The following is an 18,252-nucleotide window of genomic DNA, read 5'->3' as shown; positions in this document are numbered from 1 at the left end:
TCTTGTTTGTATGTAAGTATACAAACTCCTTATTGCACATAGCAATTAAATACAAAGACGAAATGAAACCCAGGTATACCCTAATTAGAAGAGAAAATCTTACAAAGGGCGACAACTTCTGAACGGTTCCATAGATTTACATTATTTGTATTTTTGTAATAATAATATGTATCTATAATTGTAAGTACAAGGTTTGTATGAAAGCGTACCTAATTGTATAAAATCAGGAATGGGCAAAGCCGCGGACATGAGCTAGTATAGTATGTACCTACTACATTCGGTACATGAAATATTTCTTAGCACAAATCCGGAATACAGAAATCAATAAGTAATGTCGGTACTTACAACTCGTACACGCAAATAATATACACGAGATAAAAGGAACAGGTTCAAATGTTTCTGTCTTGTTGCACATCGCATTCTGTTCGCTAGCCAGTTGCTTTGGATCCTCACGCTTAGAGCGCGGACTGCAATGGATTTTTTAAAGCGTCGGCACGGACGTATGCGGTTAGACTTATTAAATGTTTATTAATTAAAATAAAAGTTTTGTAGCCCTGCGAGGATAAATTAATATTCACAAAACTTTTAAAAAGTAAGCTTAAGAGGTCATAATTCTTCTGATTTCTTGACTGTATATGAAAAGTGTTCGTAATACAGTCGTCAGGATAAACACGAAAAAGCACAATTGCGCGTCATGGGATCTCTTAATGGCCTAATAAAGTAGGGAGAAAGAAAACTTTGTAGCGCAACCGTAGCGGGCCGCTCTTTTGCGTATAACATCACCATTATAATAACAGCTCTCAGCCCTCTCTTTTTGCCTTATCCCGAGGGAGACGGAAGAGGGGGACAGTGAACCTGTGGGGGTCTAGTTAAAGTGGGCGTGTTGTGAAATCTGTTTGTGCTAAGTCGTCACGTGCACCCGCTGATGAGCCGTAGACGTGATATCACTCACTTGTACGTGACCCTCACTTTATACCAAATCTTACTGCAAAACTTTACAAGAAGCTCTTAAGAAGACAATCTTACGTAATTGATTACTTTTTGTAACCTTTTGAGACTTTGCAAACTTGGAAACTTGAAGGCGTAAGATAGAATATTTATCACGTTGGACTGTTACGATAAGCATCTACTAAATTGTTTTTTTTTTACTTAAATGTAAGACTGTTTAACCTACCTAATTTATTCTGTCTATTTCTGAGCTGCCTAATATTGTTCCTGTTGTTTGTAGATACTTACACACATTTACGTATTAAACCAAATTAAGATCGAGGGCGAAAACTAATTGAGTTTTAAGTACAAAAGCAATTTGCAAAACCCAACTGCGACGCAGTTCAGTTCTATCGCCAGCTAGCTTAGTCGCGCGCTAAACCACTTTTATCTTTTCTTCAATTAGAAGTCATTACGGAAATGAGAAATGAGAAAAGTTAATTCCAGCGGCATCGAGTTGTGGCCAAAAATTTTTAATGAAGCTTGAAACGGCTGGCTCATTTTTTTGACATGAAAAATTAATTCGCCTCTTTATTCCAAATTTGTTCGCAAAAGTTGATTTTATGTTATAAACAAAACGGGAACTCCAGTCTTTCCTGTGTTCTGTTGGTACTCAAAACATATTTTCATATGATGTATGTAGCAACTCTACATATTTTTCATCATTTCTTTTTACTTGGGTACGGGTTTTTTCGTTAATTTTGCAGCACATATTTTAACTGACTTAGATAAGTTGAAATTTATAAAGAAAATATAATAAGTACTTGTCAAAAAGCCTCCCCTCTTGACCTCCACAACTCTCGTTCTGACGCAATCACTAATGACTTGTCATTATCATCATATTTTTTTCTTTAGGGTACACCAAGTAAGTACTCGTAAGTTCGGCAGCGAAAATTATTTAAACAATAGTGTTCTTCAGATTGTCGAATATAGAGCAATCGTAATTTGTTAAAGCAATATTATTTTGAAACCATAAAGTATGGCGGCAAAAGTTATTTTAACGCTCAAAAGGTGAATAAGGACAAAATTTGGAATAAATTATAATGTAGATGTCATACGCGCGAGGTAACATTAATTTTGTACCTTTGATATGGCAGAGCAAGTTATTACCGTTAAGAAAATTAAGTTAATCTACGGTTCGGAGTCGGATGTATTAGATTGCGAGGAACCGCGAGGGAGTGACCTTACTTGTCTGCAACTAGACCTGCCTTTTTGATGTTCAGTGGTTTAATTATAACGCACATGAGAAGTGATAGAATGTATTTTTTAGTAACTCTTAATGTTTAACCTTTATGTTTTTTGATTTGTGTATATTTTGTATATTTGAATATTGTAGGCGACAGGCTAGCAACCTGTCACTATTGTACCATTTTTGACAAACTTAAAACCTAAAATTGCTAAAAGTGGCTCCGAAGCGGTAACGTTTCGTGTGCTCTGCCTACCCCATTAGGGAATACAGGCGTGATGTTTGTGTGTGTGTGTTGAATATTGTTCCATTATTATTCTTGTGTCGCTTACCAAAAACAATATACATACTTTGTTTTACATTCTGCAACTCTTGTTTCCTTCCATAAGTCTTAATATGTATGAGCCCCAATGCAAAAGAGTTAGTCTAGTCATACATTTTGAAGCTTATCTAAATAAAATATCAATTTGATGTTTTACAGAAGTCCATTTAGCTATAAACAATTTATATTGTATAATACTCCATCAAAATGTCGTTAATTGGGCAGTAATAAAATAATGAATATTTTAAAATTAAAGATATTCTGGATATAATACTTTACGAAAGCTCACCCAAAACAGTTCGTCTAGTTCTTATTTGATGCAAAATAGTTCGTCTATGGCTAGCGTTAACTATTTGTTAAGTTTTTATATAGCAAAATAAATATGGTTCAAATTAAAAATCTATATTATTTGACAGTAAAGATGTAACAGGGTATAAAAAGTCATGTTCCAAGTAAGTATTCGTTAGTTTCATTAATTATTTTGATCAATATGGGTCGTGGAAAACCCATTGCTGAAGAAATGCGAAAACTTAAAATTTCTAGTAGTAATAGTGGAAAATTTATTTACCAAATCACCAAAGACTTACACCTGAATAGGTCAACTATCCACTCAATTATCCAGAATTATGGAAAGAATGGCACAGCTTATTTATTGAAGAGACGGGGCCGCCGTCGTATTAAGAGTGCAGCTAAAATAGGGTCTTGAAGAAAATTATCAAGAAAAACCGTCGTGCTCAGGCAGCAAAACTTACAGTGAACTGGCGTGATATGATTAAGAAAGATGTATCGGTCGATACCTGCAAAAGAGTTCTGAATAGAATTGGTTTGATTTTTATACAGCTAAAGAAAAACCATTACTCACCGCACTACAGAAAAAAATATATTAAAATTCGCTCTCGATCACTTAAACTGGACTGCTGATCAGTGGTGGCAAATAATATGGTGTGGCGAATCCAAATTTGATATAATTATCGGTCATGAACGGAAAAAAATCATTCGAACTAAAAACGAAGTATTTCATATAGCTTGAATTAAGACAAAGGTGAAGTTTCCTGGCTCGGTAATCATTTTGGGATTGCATGTCAGCACAAGGTGTGGGTCGCCTGCATTTTGTAGGAGGGACTGTTAATGAGATGAAATACCAAAACATATTGGAAACGAGTCTACTGCCATCCATATCGAATTTGAAACATCAAAATGCCTTCACTTTTCAACAAGACGGTGCTTCCTGTCTTACAGCAAAGGCGACGATGGCCTGGCTTAGCTCTAAAAAATATCCCTACGATGGAGTAGCGACGACCATTCGACGGAACAGTTCAGACTTGTATCCCTATTGAAACCCTGTGGTGGCAAATGAAGAAAAAGTGACGCAATTTTCTATCAAGATCAAAAGCAGATTTTAAAGAGAAAAATTAGTCAGTTTGGGTTTCAACAACTCCAGAAGAATGTGAAGAACTACTATGCCGTTGAGAATTTAAGGCAGTTTTGGTAGTAAAGAAGATTCAAATAAGTGGTAGACGAACTTTTTGCGGGACTTACTACGGTAGCCGAACTTTAATGCGTGGACATCGGTGGAAGAATTATTTTTATAATAATGAAATAAGTTTGTTTATTATTTATTATTGTATTGGAAATAAAGATTTTGAATTAATAATGTACCTATTATTTTTATGAGACTCTTAAACTAATCTATATTTCAATTTTAAACAAACGTTACTTTCAGTATTACAAGTAGACGAACACTTTTGCATTGGGAGTCGTAAAAAGAAAAGTCCTAACTGGACTCATCCACGCTCAGCCCGCACTCTTGTAAAGCTGAAATTCTGCAGAAGTGTTTCCCTTCGTGGTGTAGACAAGGAAAAGGGCAGATTTCTCAAAATTCCCATGGGATAGGGAGTCTGCCACGGGCACAACTTCAAACATTTATTTCTCTCCCTAAAATGCTAACCGTTCGTGGGTATAAAAGTTTACTCCAACAAAAGAAATCCCGTTTAAAAAACATAATCGTTAAATCAATCATTGACTGCTCTGAGAAGCGATCAGGTTTTTTTAATCTTCTTTCCTTTTGGCAAGCGTAATTAACTGTACAAATAGGCTTTCCTCCCAGCTCCATTGATCTCCGCAGAGGGGTCTTATACTGTTAAATATATCACAATGAGATTTTCTTTAATCATTTTTGTTTAATTTTACCTTAGTGTTCTCCTTTCACAATGAAAATTATTGAAAAGGCTTTACAGTTGGCTAATTAAATATGCCACGTTGAAGATGATAAACAGGGCAGTGTGATCCTATTTTCGAGTAAATTTTAAATGGGTATGGTTGTGAACTTAAAACCCAATCATTTGACCCAAGGAAGCTCCTCGGGTAAAGAGACGCTCATAAAGTCGCAAAAGTCTATATGTATAAACACTATATTAATTATATACTTTTTTACAAGCATTCCAAAATAACGAATTGCATGCATACTTTTGGAAATGAAGAAATGCTTACATATTAATGCACGTGACTATACATAAACACGTACATAACTCTAATAACGTTAAATCCAAGTCTTCGGCGGGTCCAGGATAGGAGTGTAAGGGGCAGCGCATGATGATGTGTTTCATTGTCTGTTCCTCTTCCCCGCACTCACAGAGTGGAGACTCCCTCCACCCACGCCTGATGCAGTTGCGTGGCTTAGTAGTTTAAGTATTTTGCTCTAATGCCTATATTTATAAAATGCCATACGATTAAATAAATAAATAACGTTAAATAATTAAGATTGGTAAATATTAGAGTTAAAATTGAACCATTAACAAACAACTTAAAACAAATAACTTTGGCTCACTTAGTTTTGTAACAGATAGTATCCGCCGCATTAACAATATAAAAAAAAAATCTTCGTAACTATTTTGCGCCATGAACAAGATAAAACATTTTTCATTTTATCGAGCGATTGAATCGGGAAAATTTACCTGTGTAAGTTTATACTACGTAAACCTGAGGATTCAATTCATGCATCAAAACGGCAGGAATCATCTACCAGTCTGACAGCTAGTAATGGGGTAAATTCAAACTTTGTCAACACAATTCGACTTAATTACTCATTTCACTTTTGGCGACAATAAACCCATCCAAGTTTATAGTTTGATGAAGCTGATAGCTGCGCCAACAATGAAAGAAAACCTTTCTAGCGAATCGTAAATCCAAAACTAAATCAAGTGATTTTGGCTTGTTGGTGAGTGTGGTAATTAATCATCGTCATCATAATCGGCCAACAGACGTCCACTTTCAAACAAAGGCCTGCCTCAAAGAGATCCAAAGACAAGCCCTGTGCTGCCCGCATCCAACTGGTTCCTGCGACCTTTACCAGATCGTCGGTCAATATTGTTGGAGGTCTTCCCACGCTACGCTACGCGGTCACCATTCTAGAACGTACAGCTCTTTCGGTCTTTTATTCTACAAGCAATACACAGATTCGTTCATGACGTGTGTGTACCTGGCCTGCTGCCACTTAAGAGTGGCATGACAACTCTTAGAGCTGTCGGTTCTCCTGCGGATCTCCTTATTCCTGTTTCGATCACTCTTCAAGGAAACTCTTCTCCATCACTCTGAAAGTGACTTTGAATTTTCTTATGATGCTCATTCTAAGAGACCGCGTCTAGTTCCGTATGTCATCACTGATAACACGTACTGAATTTTGTCTTCAGACACTGCAGTATACAACCTCAAATCTTAAACATCTTCTTCAGCCTTCTTTGTCCCGTCGTAGGTTTAATTGATAGATACCAGCTTCAAATATAGTTAAATTTTTAGAATTTATAATTCAAAATACTTGCAGAACTTGAAGAACTTTAGTGAAATACAACAACGATTTTACCAGTTTAAATGATTAGAAAAAGAATACGAAAATAAAAATAATATACAAAACTATTCAAGATGCTTTCAAAGGAGTATGTTGTATTATTAGCAGAGAACTGTTAGGAAAATCATCCTGTAATTTTTACAGGCTGATTTTGCTAACTGCAAATGCAATGCAGCCGAGCGTAAAGTTCGAGCTGCCGCCCATTTAATGAGCTGCCCGCTGCAATCTCCGGTCAATAGCGATACCTATAAAAACGAATCTACTGACTGACGTTTCAAAATAGTTTTAGTACTTTTTTTCAGTCTGTTTCATGGTGCAACCAACATGATCATTTTATCCCACTGTTACTTCCTCCTACAGGTACATAAAACTTTTTTTCCATCAGAACATCACTTAATATTTAATGATGCCTGCCGAATCCAAACAACATAAAGCACTTACACAGTGTAGGATTTTTCTCCCTCTTCTAATTTCATGACTCCGCTACAGGGCAGGAAAATTATTTTGCTATGTGAAAAGATATTATGGCACCAGGATAAAATTTACCTTCACTTGCTCTCTGCGGTCTTATCCTACTTTACACAAAAGCAGGTGGGTGATCACATTACCGCCCGCACGCTTACGCTTCTCACAAAATATTTTCTTAAGGTACATTTATACTGGCGTAACATGCAACCATTACATGTAAGCCCATTGTAAACGCTAGCGCTACACGGTACTAAACCCTCGTCATTGATTTTGACATACGCATATTTCCTGGCTGTATTCAGTATTCACTTCCTTAGACAAAAACCCTGTCAGTGGTGGGAAATCATAGAATATAATAGCATCGACGAAATTCTGTCCGATCTACCTCATACATTGCCTGCCTATTATTTTATATTACCTACTAGGTAAATACCCGATTACCCATGCAAGGAAACCACCTACAGTAAGCAGTTATATGAATACCTGAAATATTCGAATGCTGCTATTTTACATTCATCAATCATGTCGGCTAACTTCAAGATTTTATATTTTAGAAAAATGATACAATTATAGAGCCACGGCATAAAAACCATTTGGGAGTTTTATGCCCAAAAGCAAACGCAACTACTTTTATTGGAAGCATTATTTTTAAAAAATATATACATATATGCAAATACCTACAGCAACCATTCCAAAGAAGTGCATTCAGTGTCAAAAATGTTTAGTAAGATAGACATACGTACATCCCAGCACAGTATTTTTACAGACGTAGAAATACATATAGATGTGTTTTAAGAAATTCGCCAAGCAAATTTGACTACTAAATCTGTTTTTGTTTAAAATATCACTGGTACAATCTGGTTCTCAATAAATCGCGCGTACAAACATGCACTATTTGGCGAACCGTTTCCTTTCGTACGAAGCTAGCTGCGCCGGCCGGCTACCGCATTAATAATTTATCAGTCAAGTGACGGTTGTTTGCTAATAAAGCCTGGACTCGCTGGAAATATTAATAAAAGCCTGCACCCAGAACCGGCGTCGCCTAGGCAACCAATGACAAATGACCAGCTGGAACTTTCATTTAATTTTCAGTTGAATAAAGCGCTTGCTTAATGTTAATATTCGTTTATGCAAAACATTTTATACAGAATTGTCGCAATCTCCAGTTAAAAACAACATTTAATCTTTGCACTTTTGCTCGAAATAACCTCAAAACAATATTATATTCAATTGTGTAGAGGCCCATACATTACGTCCACAAATGCGCAAGTACATTATGGTGCTTAATGTTTTGTTCATATTTGGTTGGTTTTGTTTCTACATTTTTTTTGCCATGCTTTAGCCATAACGCAATGCTATTAACTAATAACTGTGATCATCGACCATATTTACTTGATATTTTAAATCATTGAATACAGGTTTGTCATGGTTCTTTACAGCGATAAAATTTGAGAAAAAAATGCTAATTATGTAATTTTAGCACTGAAATCTAATTATTTCAGTAGTTTATCATCAGGCCTATCATCATCACGCACTCAGCATTCAAAAAACGTGCAAAAAATCGTAGTGCTGGAACAAAAAGGCTGATTTAATATAAGTAACCTAACCAACAAAAAGATGGAAAACCCCAGACTTTGTCACTGCAAATGAAACATGTCTAAGAACCATTGCTAGAAAACCTAAATTGAAAATACAAACTGAAATATAGATGCACAGAAAACCAGAAAAATAAAACCAGCACTGGGAATCGAACTCAGGTCCTCGGCATTCCGTGCCACGTGCTATACCGCTACACCACTGCTGGACAACGGTACAGACACGAATTTCCCCTATGCACCACATATCTCAGCTTGTTTGTTTCTTATTTAGCCACTTAAGCAGTGACGCTAGCGACATCTATACCGTAGCCCTCATCGAGAAACTAAGAGATATCTATCAAGAGACATAGAGATATATTATGTCGCTAGCGTCACTGCTTTAGTGGCTAAATAAGAAAGAAACAAGCTGAGATATGTGGTGCATAGGGGAAATTCGTGTCTGTACAGTTGTTCAGCAGTGGTGTAAAGCCCATTCACGTGAATTTTCCGAGGATTCCTGGGTTATTCTAGAAATGGTCTTATTTTTTTGGTTTTTCTGTGCAGTTTATATGACAGTTAGATTATCAATTCACGGTCAATTTATAACGGATGTGCGTGGAAAAGATTTTATTAATTCAAAATATTGAAAGTCGCAGACAAGATGAAAATCCTAGTTTCCATTCTAGATTTGCTAAATTGTTTGAAAATAGTAATATCAAATCGAATTAAAATCCAAATTTCGAATAGGGTCCACATTCCGACTAGATAACGCTACACAGCAGGACAGACAGACACGAATGCCAGATGACACATATCGGTCAGTTTGTTCCTTATTTCCAATTTAATCGCTAGTTTTATATTTATACCACCTGACGAGAATCTTGTATTCTATCAAGATGAGAATATTATGCTAATCGTCACTCCTTTTTTTAAACAAGCTGAATTGTGGTTATAGGGATTTCATAGTTACCGTTCGCACTTAGCGGTATAGCACGTTTCATTTCCTGGCGTTTCCCAGTTTTATTTTAAGCTGCTAGTTTGCAATATCTATATTTCAGTTTAGGATTTTCATTTAGGTTTTAAATACCGTACAAGTAAAATTTTGGTGAAATAAAAAATATATTTTTTTTTAATAAAACCTTTTTTTTTAATAAATATTATTGACGGAGGTGTAAGAGTTGGGTGCGAAATTCACTACTTAAAAACTGAAAGATCAGAACATTAACATATCGAAATGTTCGATGCCGACGTCGCTTTGGTTGGTGTAAATAGACTATAACGCGTCATGTTTTTAATTGGACATCGAGATTTCAATATTTTTTTACTATAGGTAATTTTCGTTTTCATTAGTACCTTTCGTACCATTTTATAATTTAAGCTACTTGCACTTCGCACTTATTCGTATTAGGATTTTTTTTCAAAGCCTTTCAAGTTCCTTAGCCTCTTCTTCCAACACCTTTTCCATGCCTGTAGTTTTTTACTTTATTTGTTGAAACGTGTTGGGACGGAATAAATTTGAATTGCAAACTCATTAACAAATGTTTTGCCGACGTCGCTATATTGGAGCTTGAACATGATGCTGACAATTTCTGGGAAAGATTCCGCGTATGCTCGCGGAGCCTTTATTCATCAGATGAGCGCTTTTCGCTCTTTTTAATGCGTTTCTTTACCTCGCTTGCTTTCGTAGTTTTACATAAAGGATTCCATCAATCGCGAAAGTTTTATCATTTTAAATTTTGGGTATAAACTTTGATCATCTTGCGTGTCATTAGATTCTGCCGAAAAACGCGTGGTGTATGGTATTTCATGGTGCGGTTCAGAACTGTGGTCTTCAGTGAAAATCATCTATTAAAGTTCATACTAGAAACAAAAAAAAATATAAAGTTTATCAAGGGAGGTAGAGGCTGAAAGTTAGCGAGCAATCTCTCTGAATCGGTACTCTTCATAAAATGGTTCTAAATTCGGACTCGAAAAAATGGGTAATTTCATTGAATTTATGAACGTATCTTCAGTGAAATGGCTCTTTAAATTCGGACATAGAAATAAATTATAAATATTCAAGCGTAGAGGTGAGGTGGAGAATCGTAAAATGCTTTACACAAATACATTTTGGGAATATTAATTTCACTCGAGATTGTTTTACTTTTTTAGGTATATAGTGGTACCTATATTGATTTTTAAATAAATAAAATCATATTTTTGTTACAGTAGATATATTTATGTTAGAAGTAACTTCTATCGCAAAAAAGGGTACAGTTCCCGAAGAGTGTCAAATAAATATTTACCTTTTTCTGGAATTTACGTGTAAGCTAGAATAAAATCTATTCGAGCGGAGCCGCGGGTAACAATAGTTAAATATGAAACTAAAACTAACTAAGTATAACATGGTATGGTATGTACGTATTTGTAGGTATAACGAAACTTGAAAACTAGGTTCGATTCGTCCTAACTAGTTTTTTTTTATTTGGTAATTCGTAATGGAAAGCGCGAAATTATTTTAAAAAATCTGCTTACTTTATTATAAATAATTATGATGAATTAAAAAAACCTGTCAATTTTGAACATGGAACTAGCAGTTTAAATATTTATTTAATCGACCGCACATCGCGCCACACTTGCGCCATACTAAGTAAGAACAACCGAACATACAAGTCCAATAATAGAAAGTTCTTAATGTAAATGTTCAACCATCTGGCAGTAACAGCACATTGGCAAGACAAAGTTTACTCGATCTTCGTCTCAGAAGCTACTAAACCAACCGACCTCTAAACCTCTATTACGTTATGAGACTGGCGTTACGATTGCGGGTAGTAGGTAGCTACTGTTTTCTCATCTTTGGTAAAGCTAATTCCGCTACATGTGCTCGGTCATACCAAAAAAGTAACGGAAAGCTTTCTTACATCTTAAACTTTCGTGATTTTCACTTATAGTCAAAATAGCACAGGACTTATCACGCTAACACACACGAGTAATATTTACCTCGACGTTTCGGCAACATTACAGTGGCCGTAAATATTACTCGTGTGTGTTAGCGTGATAAGTCCTGTGTGTGGTATTTTAACTATAAGCTTTCGTAAGTTTCTCACTCCATGATTACTGCGATCACTTTTAGTTTGTAGTCATATTGTGTATCGTAAAGGAGATGACGTACAGAAAACGTTTTTCCATATTATTTCACCAAGTAACACACTCAGGTTGCTTCAAAAAGATCGCTCCGTAGCGCCCATTAAAATCCACCTTGCTACTATATCTATATATCTACTATATTTCTGTATTATTTATTATGTATATTGTAGATAATGAGAAATCACGATTCACGAAAACAATAACCAGCCTCAGTTCTTTTTTTAAAACATTGAGGAAGAAACACGTACCTATTAAAGTAAAAATAAAAATCGAAAATATTTCCTAGTTTGATTTTAAGGTTAAAAAAAACTGTATTGTAGAGGTACTGACGTAGAAATAAATAAATGATTGATTGATGATTGACTGCAATTTCGGTATGATAAATAAGTTAACATTTTTTTCTATTTTGCGGGAGTAGCTCGTAGTTCATCCTTTACGAATTATCCTCAAGACATTCCTTCAAAACAATGTTAGAGATATGCGAGGTATTCGATAATTTGTATGGAACAAACCACCTAAGTACCTTCTCGATATATTTACTCGTAGACTTATTTAGACCACCTACATGCAGGCGCGGTCCGAAAGGGGGGGGGGGGCACAGGGGACATGAAAAAAAAAATTAGCACACGTCAAAATAAAAATCTTCTAAAAAATTTCAAATTATAAAGCAATGTTTTGCCACTAGTCGCGATGTATTATTATTAGAGACCCCCTCCAAAATTATAGGATGCGACCGCGCCTGCCTACATATCAAATACCACGCTTAGTTTGCGCTTATAATAGCTCCTTTGTTTACTATTCAATTATACGGAGAGGTTGTGCACTGTCTCAGACGACAGGTGTTAACTAACTAAGAATCAGATTTACCTAATTAGAAAGCTATTTGGAACAAGATCCAAATACCACAAGATCTAGAAGATCCAAATACCTACTACAAGATCCAGTTACGTGCAAACATATTTACGTATTCGAGCGTGTGATAACTACATTATTTTTAAAGCTTTGCGCAATTACATAATTTTACTCGTAGCTGTATAGCTGCTTTGCTTTTCGCCATGTCTTATCTTATCAAACTGTTTTTTTTTTACTAATTGTTTAAATATGGCTTTTTAGTCTTTACATATACGTGTCTGACAAAGCCAAAAATAAAAAATCGGACAAGTGGGAGTTAGACTCGCTCACCGAAAGCTCCAAAATAAGTTGGTATGTAAATATAAATATCCAGTGTAAACAGAACTCTGCCCTAAGCAAATTGCGCCTTGTGTGGGATCATTATAGATTGGTTACATACTTACAAAGGCAGACGTAAGAAATTGACATTTTCAGACTTTTTTATCGTTTATGCTATAAGCGTTTACCTATACTTGCCCGAATTTCATTTGCCCGAATTCCACTTGCCATATCAACGTTTGCCATAAAATATATAGAACCGTGCTGTTTTCAGGATTTTTTAAATGTCATCATATACAATGCAGAACCTAGGTTATGTTAGGTTATTTTAAATCAACTCTGAAGAAATTACTATTTCAGAAATAAATTACTTTATGGCAAATGAAAATTCTAGAAAACGATACATTCGGGCATATGAAATTCGAGAAAACGATAGAGAACCGTGCTATAAGAGCTACCTTTATATGAAAGGTTTGGTTTCCCCGGCAGATAGACAGACAACAAAGTGATCCTTATTTATTGTTAATTTAATTTCGTTACGTTAGCAAAATCTTCACTATTATTTATGACTAAGGTGAGTCTTTTGAATTGCAGCAAGACCTCGGTCTCATCTTTAAAATAGTCTAGACGGTAATTGCTATCTATTCGAAGTCATTCAAACATACAGTTATTTTCAAAGTCGACAATTTCAGGTATATTCTTCTATTTAGTCAGCAACTAGTTCCTTTATAGGTAGGTAAGAAATCATACGTTTTATTTAATGAACCGTCTATTATTTTTCTCATTTCTAAAACAAGAGTTGGTACATTAAAACTCCCAACACTATATTTCTTCTAGATAAAACAAAAACAACGTTGCTATTTAGTTTTAACATCGCGCCCTGCTTCACAAAAAAGCACGCGTTAATAAAAGTGTCGCTGAGAATAGAGATTGGCCGCAGGTTGAGGGAAGTGGCTGACTCAGTTTACGCTAAAACGGTAATACTAAAGCAATATCAAACACTTCCAGGGGCACCAACAAAGCGGGGTATTTTGTAAACATTTTACTGCGTCCCAGTCTGCGACGATATTGTGAACGCTGTCGGGGCAAAACGGCACTTTTTACTGCCTTCCATGACCGTTCACTAACCTTACATCTTCATAGTTGGTATAAAAAGAAGCATTTGCTGAGTACTTTATTTTAATTCGCCTACTACGCCCCAGTTACAAAAGTCATAAACGGTTACCTTATTGTAATTTAGATTAAAATGCTTATAATTTAATCTATTTAGGGCACGGAATATAATCTTCGGGTAAATTTACTTCAAATGTATAGTTAGAACTTAGTTGACTTTTCAATACATTCTCTTTTTTTATGACATAAACTGGCAAACGAATGAGTGGGTCATCTTATAATAAGTGAGACAACCATAAGATGATAGGGAAGGGCTAAGATAGAATACCGCATCTCGTCAATATCACTGGCTGTCTTACCATCAACGCCGGAACACGGCAAACTAAGCACTGCTTTATGGCAGTAGAATTAGCGGTTAAGATGGTGATAACGACCCGAACAGACCTAGCACAAGGTCCTAGCACTCTATTCTGAATATCTACCTTATTGTGTTAGCCAACTAATACATTCTTCTACCACACCAAGCTTGACGTAAACTCCTATAAATTCTGTTCGATCACTTTAAAAGTCGACTAACAAGATTTATAAACGTCTTCCGTTTTCGAGGAAACCCCTGCACATGCCTCATGAATGTCGGAAAAATGCTGTATGAATGCAGCCCACGAGGTGCGCTATTTCACCGTCTCTGGACGCTCATAAAAGCGACAAAGCGCCATATCGAGTTTCCTCTCACCATATTTTGGACACAGCTGCAACTACTTATCCACATTATAATTTATGAGCTATAGGAAGAACGGCAATGTCCTTAGCATGCGGGACTTAGAAACTAGTGTCATACAAAGTTCAACTTGGTGCATTCCTTACGTCCCGTTTTGAAAGTGTCCTGGAGATTTTTAGAAAGTTATTCTTTGCTTTGAAACGAGTATTCTTATCTTATGCAGAAAAAAATATTTGTCGCTGTAGATACATCTTTTAGCAACAGTCTGTCTTTACAACACAACGTAGAGCATGATAAAGTTTCATAAGCAAAGTTACAAAAAAGCGCGATATTTTTTATTCAAGTACATCTTGAGTGCTTGTTGAATTTTATACTAGGTTATGCAGATCAGTAAAGTTATATCATATAATTCTGTAAATACTTTCTTAAATTCCTTTTTCTGAAACTACTTACAATGCATCAATGAAAGTGAACGCTTAATTTTAATAACTATATAGTTTTAACTGTATTTTATACTAATTATTAATAATAATAATTTGTGAACAAATATCTAAGTGACCTTCTTATAATGATAAGATTACATAATGTAAGAATTAAAGTAAAAAACTTATTACTTCCTATTTGTATAAGTAAATGAACAGTGAAATTTCGTTATTGCAGAGCAATAAAACTGACCACAAGTTTTATTTGACGTGGTTATTTTACATCAATATAACATAATTTGGCTGGACGGTTTCATTTCCAACAGTTGAATTATTGATATGGAAATAGGCAGTGCGATAATCGCAGGCGCGGCGGCCGGCCTACTTACAATCTGTAAAGTTATTCGTGTCACATTTCTGAAGTTAAAGCGAACGAACGGACCAAGTTGAAGTGGTTAGTTGACACTTTGTTGCCTGCAAGATCTCGGAGGTGCAGCTGACAGTATCGCGAGTGCCGACAACGAGCTCGCGGCAACTTTGCGGTTACACTCGCGATAAGCCCCACAAGCATACGACCCACAAACTAATGTCAGCGAAACTTAGTTCCTCGCTCATCAGTCTCCGCGGGCGTGCAATTTTAACGATTGTCTTGGGAACTAATTCGCACCGCATACTGTAAAATGTTTGACATGCACTTGTCTTGCGTGTGAGTAGCGAAATGATAAGGACTCGTTCGTACCGCTCATAAAACAGTCATGCGTTAGGCTTATGTAATCTTTGTTTCTTGGCGTTGCTTATTGAAATATATCACCATATAAAAAAGTATATTACCCAAGGAATTGTTTATCTTATAGTCAATGGACTTATTCATAAACTTATCAAGAAAGTAACATCAGAGTTAACTTTTTATTACTTATATACAAAAATACAAACCCTAAACTTAAATACAAAACGGAGTAAATTTAGCAAAACAGTTGGAGGTGGGTTCTCTATCGTTTGCCCGAATTTGATATGCCCGAATATATCGTTTTCTAGAATTTTCATTTGCCATAAAGTAATTTATTTTTGAAATAGTCATTTCTTCAGAGTTGATATTAAACTAACCTAACCTAACCTACTGCATTCTATATGATGACATATAAAAAAATCCTGAAAACAGCACGGTTCTATATATTTTATGGCAAACGTTGGTATAGCAAGTGAAATTCGGGCAAGTAAAGGTAACCGTTGGAGGCGTACTCGTATGTACTTGTATGTTGATAGAATCAACTGTTTAAGTCTTTTTAAAACTGCTTCTTACGTGTAGGTATTACTTATTTATTCGCACAACGCGTAAAACGTAGTACGTTCACCGCACACTTTCACCACTATAACAGCCTTAGCCCTATAAAAGCCCAGGTTTAGTCGAAAATTAAGGATTAAATTTTTAATTGAACCAGTCCTTTTTACACTAACGTATGTAGATCCGAGGCCCGGCTCGACCGCTGATTGTTTATGTGAAACTGAAATTAAATGGCGGATTCTCTCTAACCCATACAAAAACTAATAAAATATTTTCATGTTTCGGATATATGACTAGAGTTGAAAGTAAAATGATTATTCAGTCTAAAGTTGTTTTTGTTTGTTCCGCAGGAGGAGTGGAGGTGCCAGAGTTTGGGGAGCCAATTACTAACATAACAGTATCTCTAGGCCGCGATGCTACCTTCAAGTGTATAGTTGTCAACCTTGGCAACTTCCGGGTAAGTAAACAACAGTTACAATTATCAACTCAAATTAAAATGAAATCTTAGTAAAATACTGGTTTAATAACTTTAGGGAAATAACAGACATCTTCTCTAGGCACGAAGCCACAAGTGCAATCTACATATAACTAAGAAATTTCACACTCCACAGTTTTCAATTTATACCTTTTCATAATTTTCTTGTTTACTCTGCGTATTTTGTACGAATAAAGTAGCTTCCATTTAGTAGGTTTAACGCGAGACAATTAAGTTTTTTATGAGTATATTTACTTATTTTAATGATAATAGTAATATTATTGTTGTATAAATAGGACTCAAATCATGCAAATAGAGTTTTGCTAAACATCGGTTTTGCAATGTAAAATATTAACTTTTAGATTACTTAATTATGCGCCGGGTGGGCTAAATAGTATGTTTAGGCTTGTGGAACCATTTTAATTCTAAATTGGGTAGAATATTTAACACCGAGTGATATGAAAATGCGGTTACGTCGTATCCTGCAAATTCAAATTGCAGTTGCGTTGTACATACAACTGTGTATGTATGTATGTATGTATTTATGTATGTAAATACTTTATTGTACATAAAACACAAAAATAATACAAAAGAAAACAACAAAAGAAAAGAGTACAAAGGCGAACTTATCCCTAAAATATCAACTAAAATAATAATATTTTTAAAATATTAAAAACGCAGAGATGTATGTTAACAGATAGTTTGAAAACTTCATTTGTAGTCTACATATATATATCGTTGTTAAGTTACACACTGTAAATAATAAGTAATTAATTTTAGATTACAGTGTGTAACTTAACAACAAAACCAGCGCATACTTATAGACTTGATATACCTAGTAAGACTAACTTTCAATAACAACACGTCCACTGTTGGACATACGTAGAGTAGACCTCCACCATAGAACTCCAGTTGCATCGGTTGGAAGCGGCATGCATCCCCTTATCTTAACTTAACTTATAGAAAACAGTATTCCCTTGACTTATCTAAATTTGTTTTTCCTAATTTCAGTTTGTCTAACAACTTTTACTATAATGAATCGTTTGTCTAAGATAAGATAAGGTAAGATAAGAATAATTTATTCGCCATTCGCAAAAACAGTCTAAAGTCAATTTGTATAACAAGGCAAAACAAGGTACAACCATAGAAAACATATTGTTTAGTTTTGGTTCAAAATGAAACTTGTGTAGAAACTTTTATTGGTTAACCAGCAAACTTAAATATTCACATATCATCTTATTTCCAGGTCGGCTGGGTAAAAGCAGACACGAAGGCCATACAAGCCATTCACGAGCACGTGATTACACATAACCCTCGGGTGTCGGTTTCTCACAGCGACCACTCCACGTGGTACCTCCACATAAAGAGCGTGCAAGAGGAGGACCGGGGGCAGTACATGTGCCAGATTAACACAGACCCAATGAAGAGTCAGGTATAAGTATTGCTAAAGGAGAGCAGAAAACTAGTAACTGCAGTGTACTTTTGCTTGTCGCTCGTCCTTTGGTTTTGTTTCCTTTCGTATCGCATTAAAATGCGCCGCTGTTGCATAATACCTACCTTCC

At 35.5% G+C, this 18,252-nt stretch overlaps 1 protein-coding gene across 1 annotated transcript in view; it reads left to right on the top strand.

The window, feature by feature from the left end:
* The window catches only part of LOC141437923 (lachesin-like), a 78,767-nt gene that overhangs the window by 46,637 nt on the left and 13,878 nt on the right, over positions 1-18,252 (top strand). The window contains exons 3-4 of the mRNA XM_074101505.1: positions 16,566-16,672; positions 17,937-18,122. Of these exons, the coding sequence (XP_073957606.1) occupies positions 16,566-16,672; positions 17,937-18,122 (293 nt within the window). The remainder of the gene's footprint in view (positions 1-16,565; positions 16,673-17,936; positions 18,123-18,252) is intronic.

This window comes from Choristoneura fumiferana, chromosome 18 (assembly GCF_025370935.1).
Source record: "Choristoneura fumiferana chromosome 18, NRCan_CFum_1, whole genome shotgun sequence".
Taxonomy (NCBI): Eukaryota; Metazoa; Arthropoda; class Insecta; order Lepidoptera; family Tortricidae; genus Choristoneura; species Choristoneura fumiferana.
The sequence above is the reverse complement of the archived record's forward strand: the minus strand, read 5'-3'. Positions and strand labels throughout refer to the sequence as shown.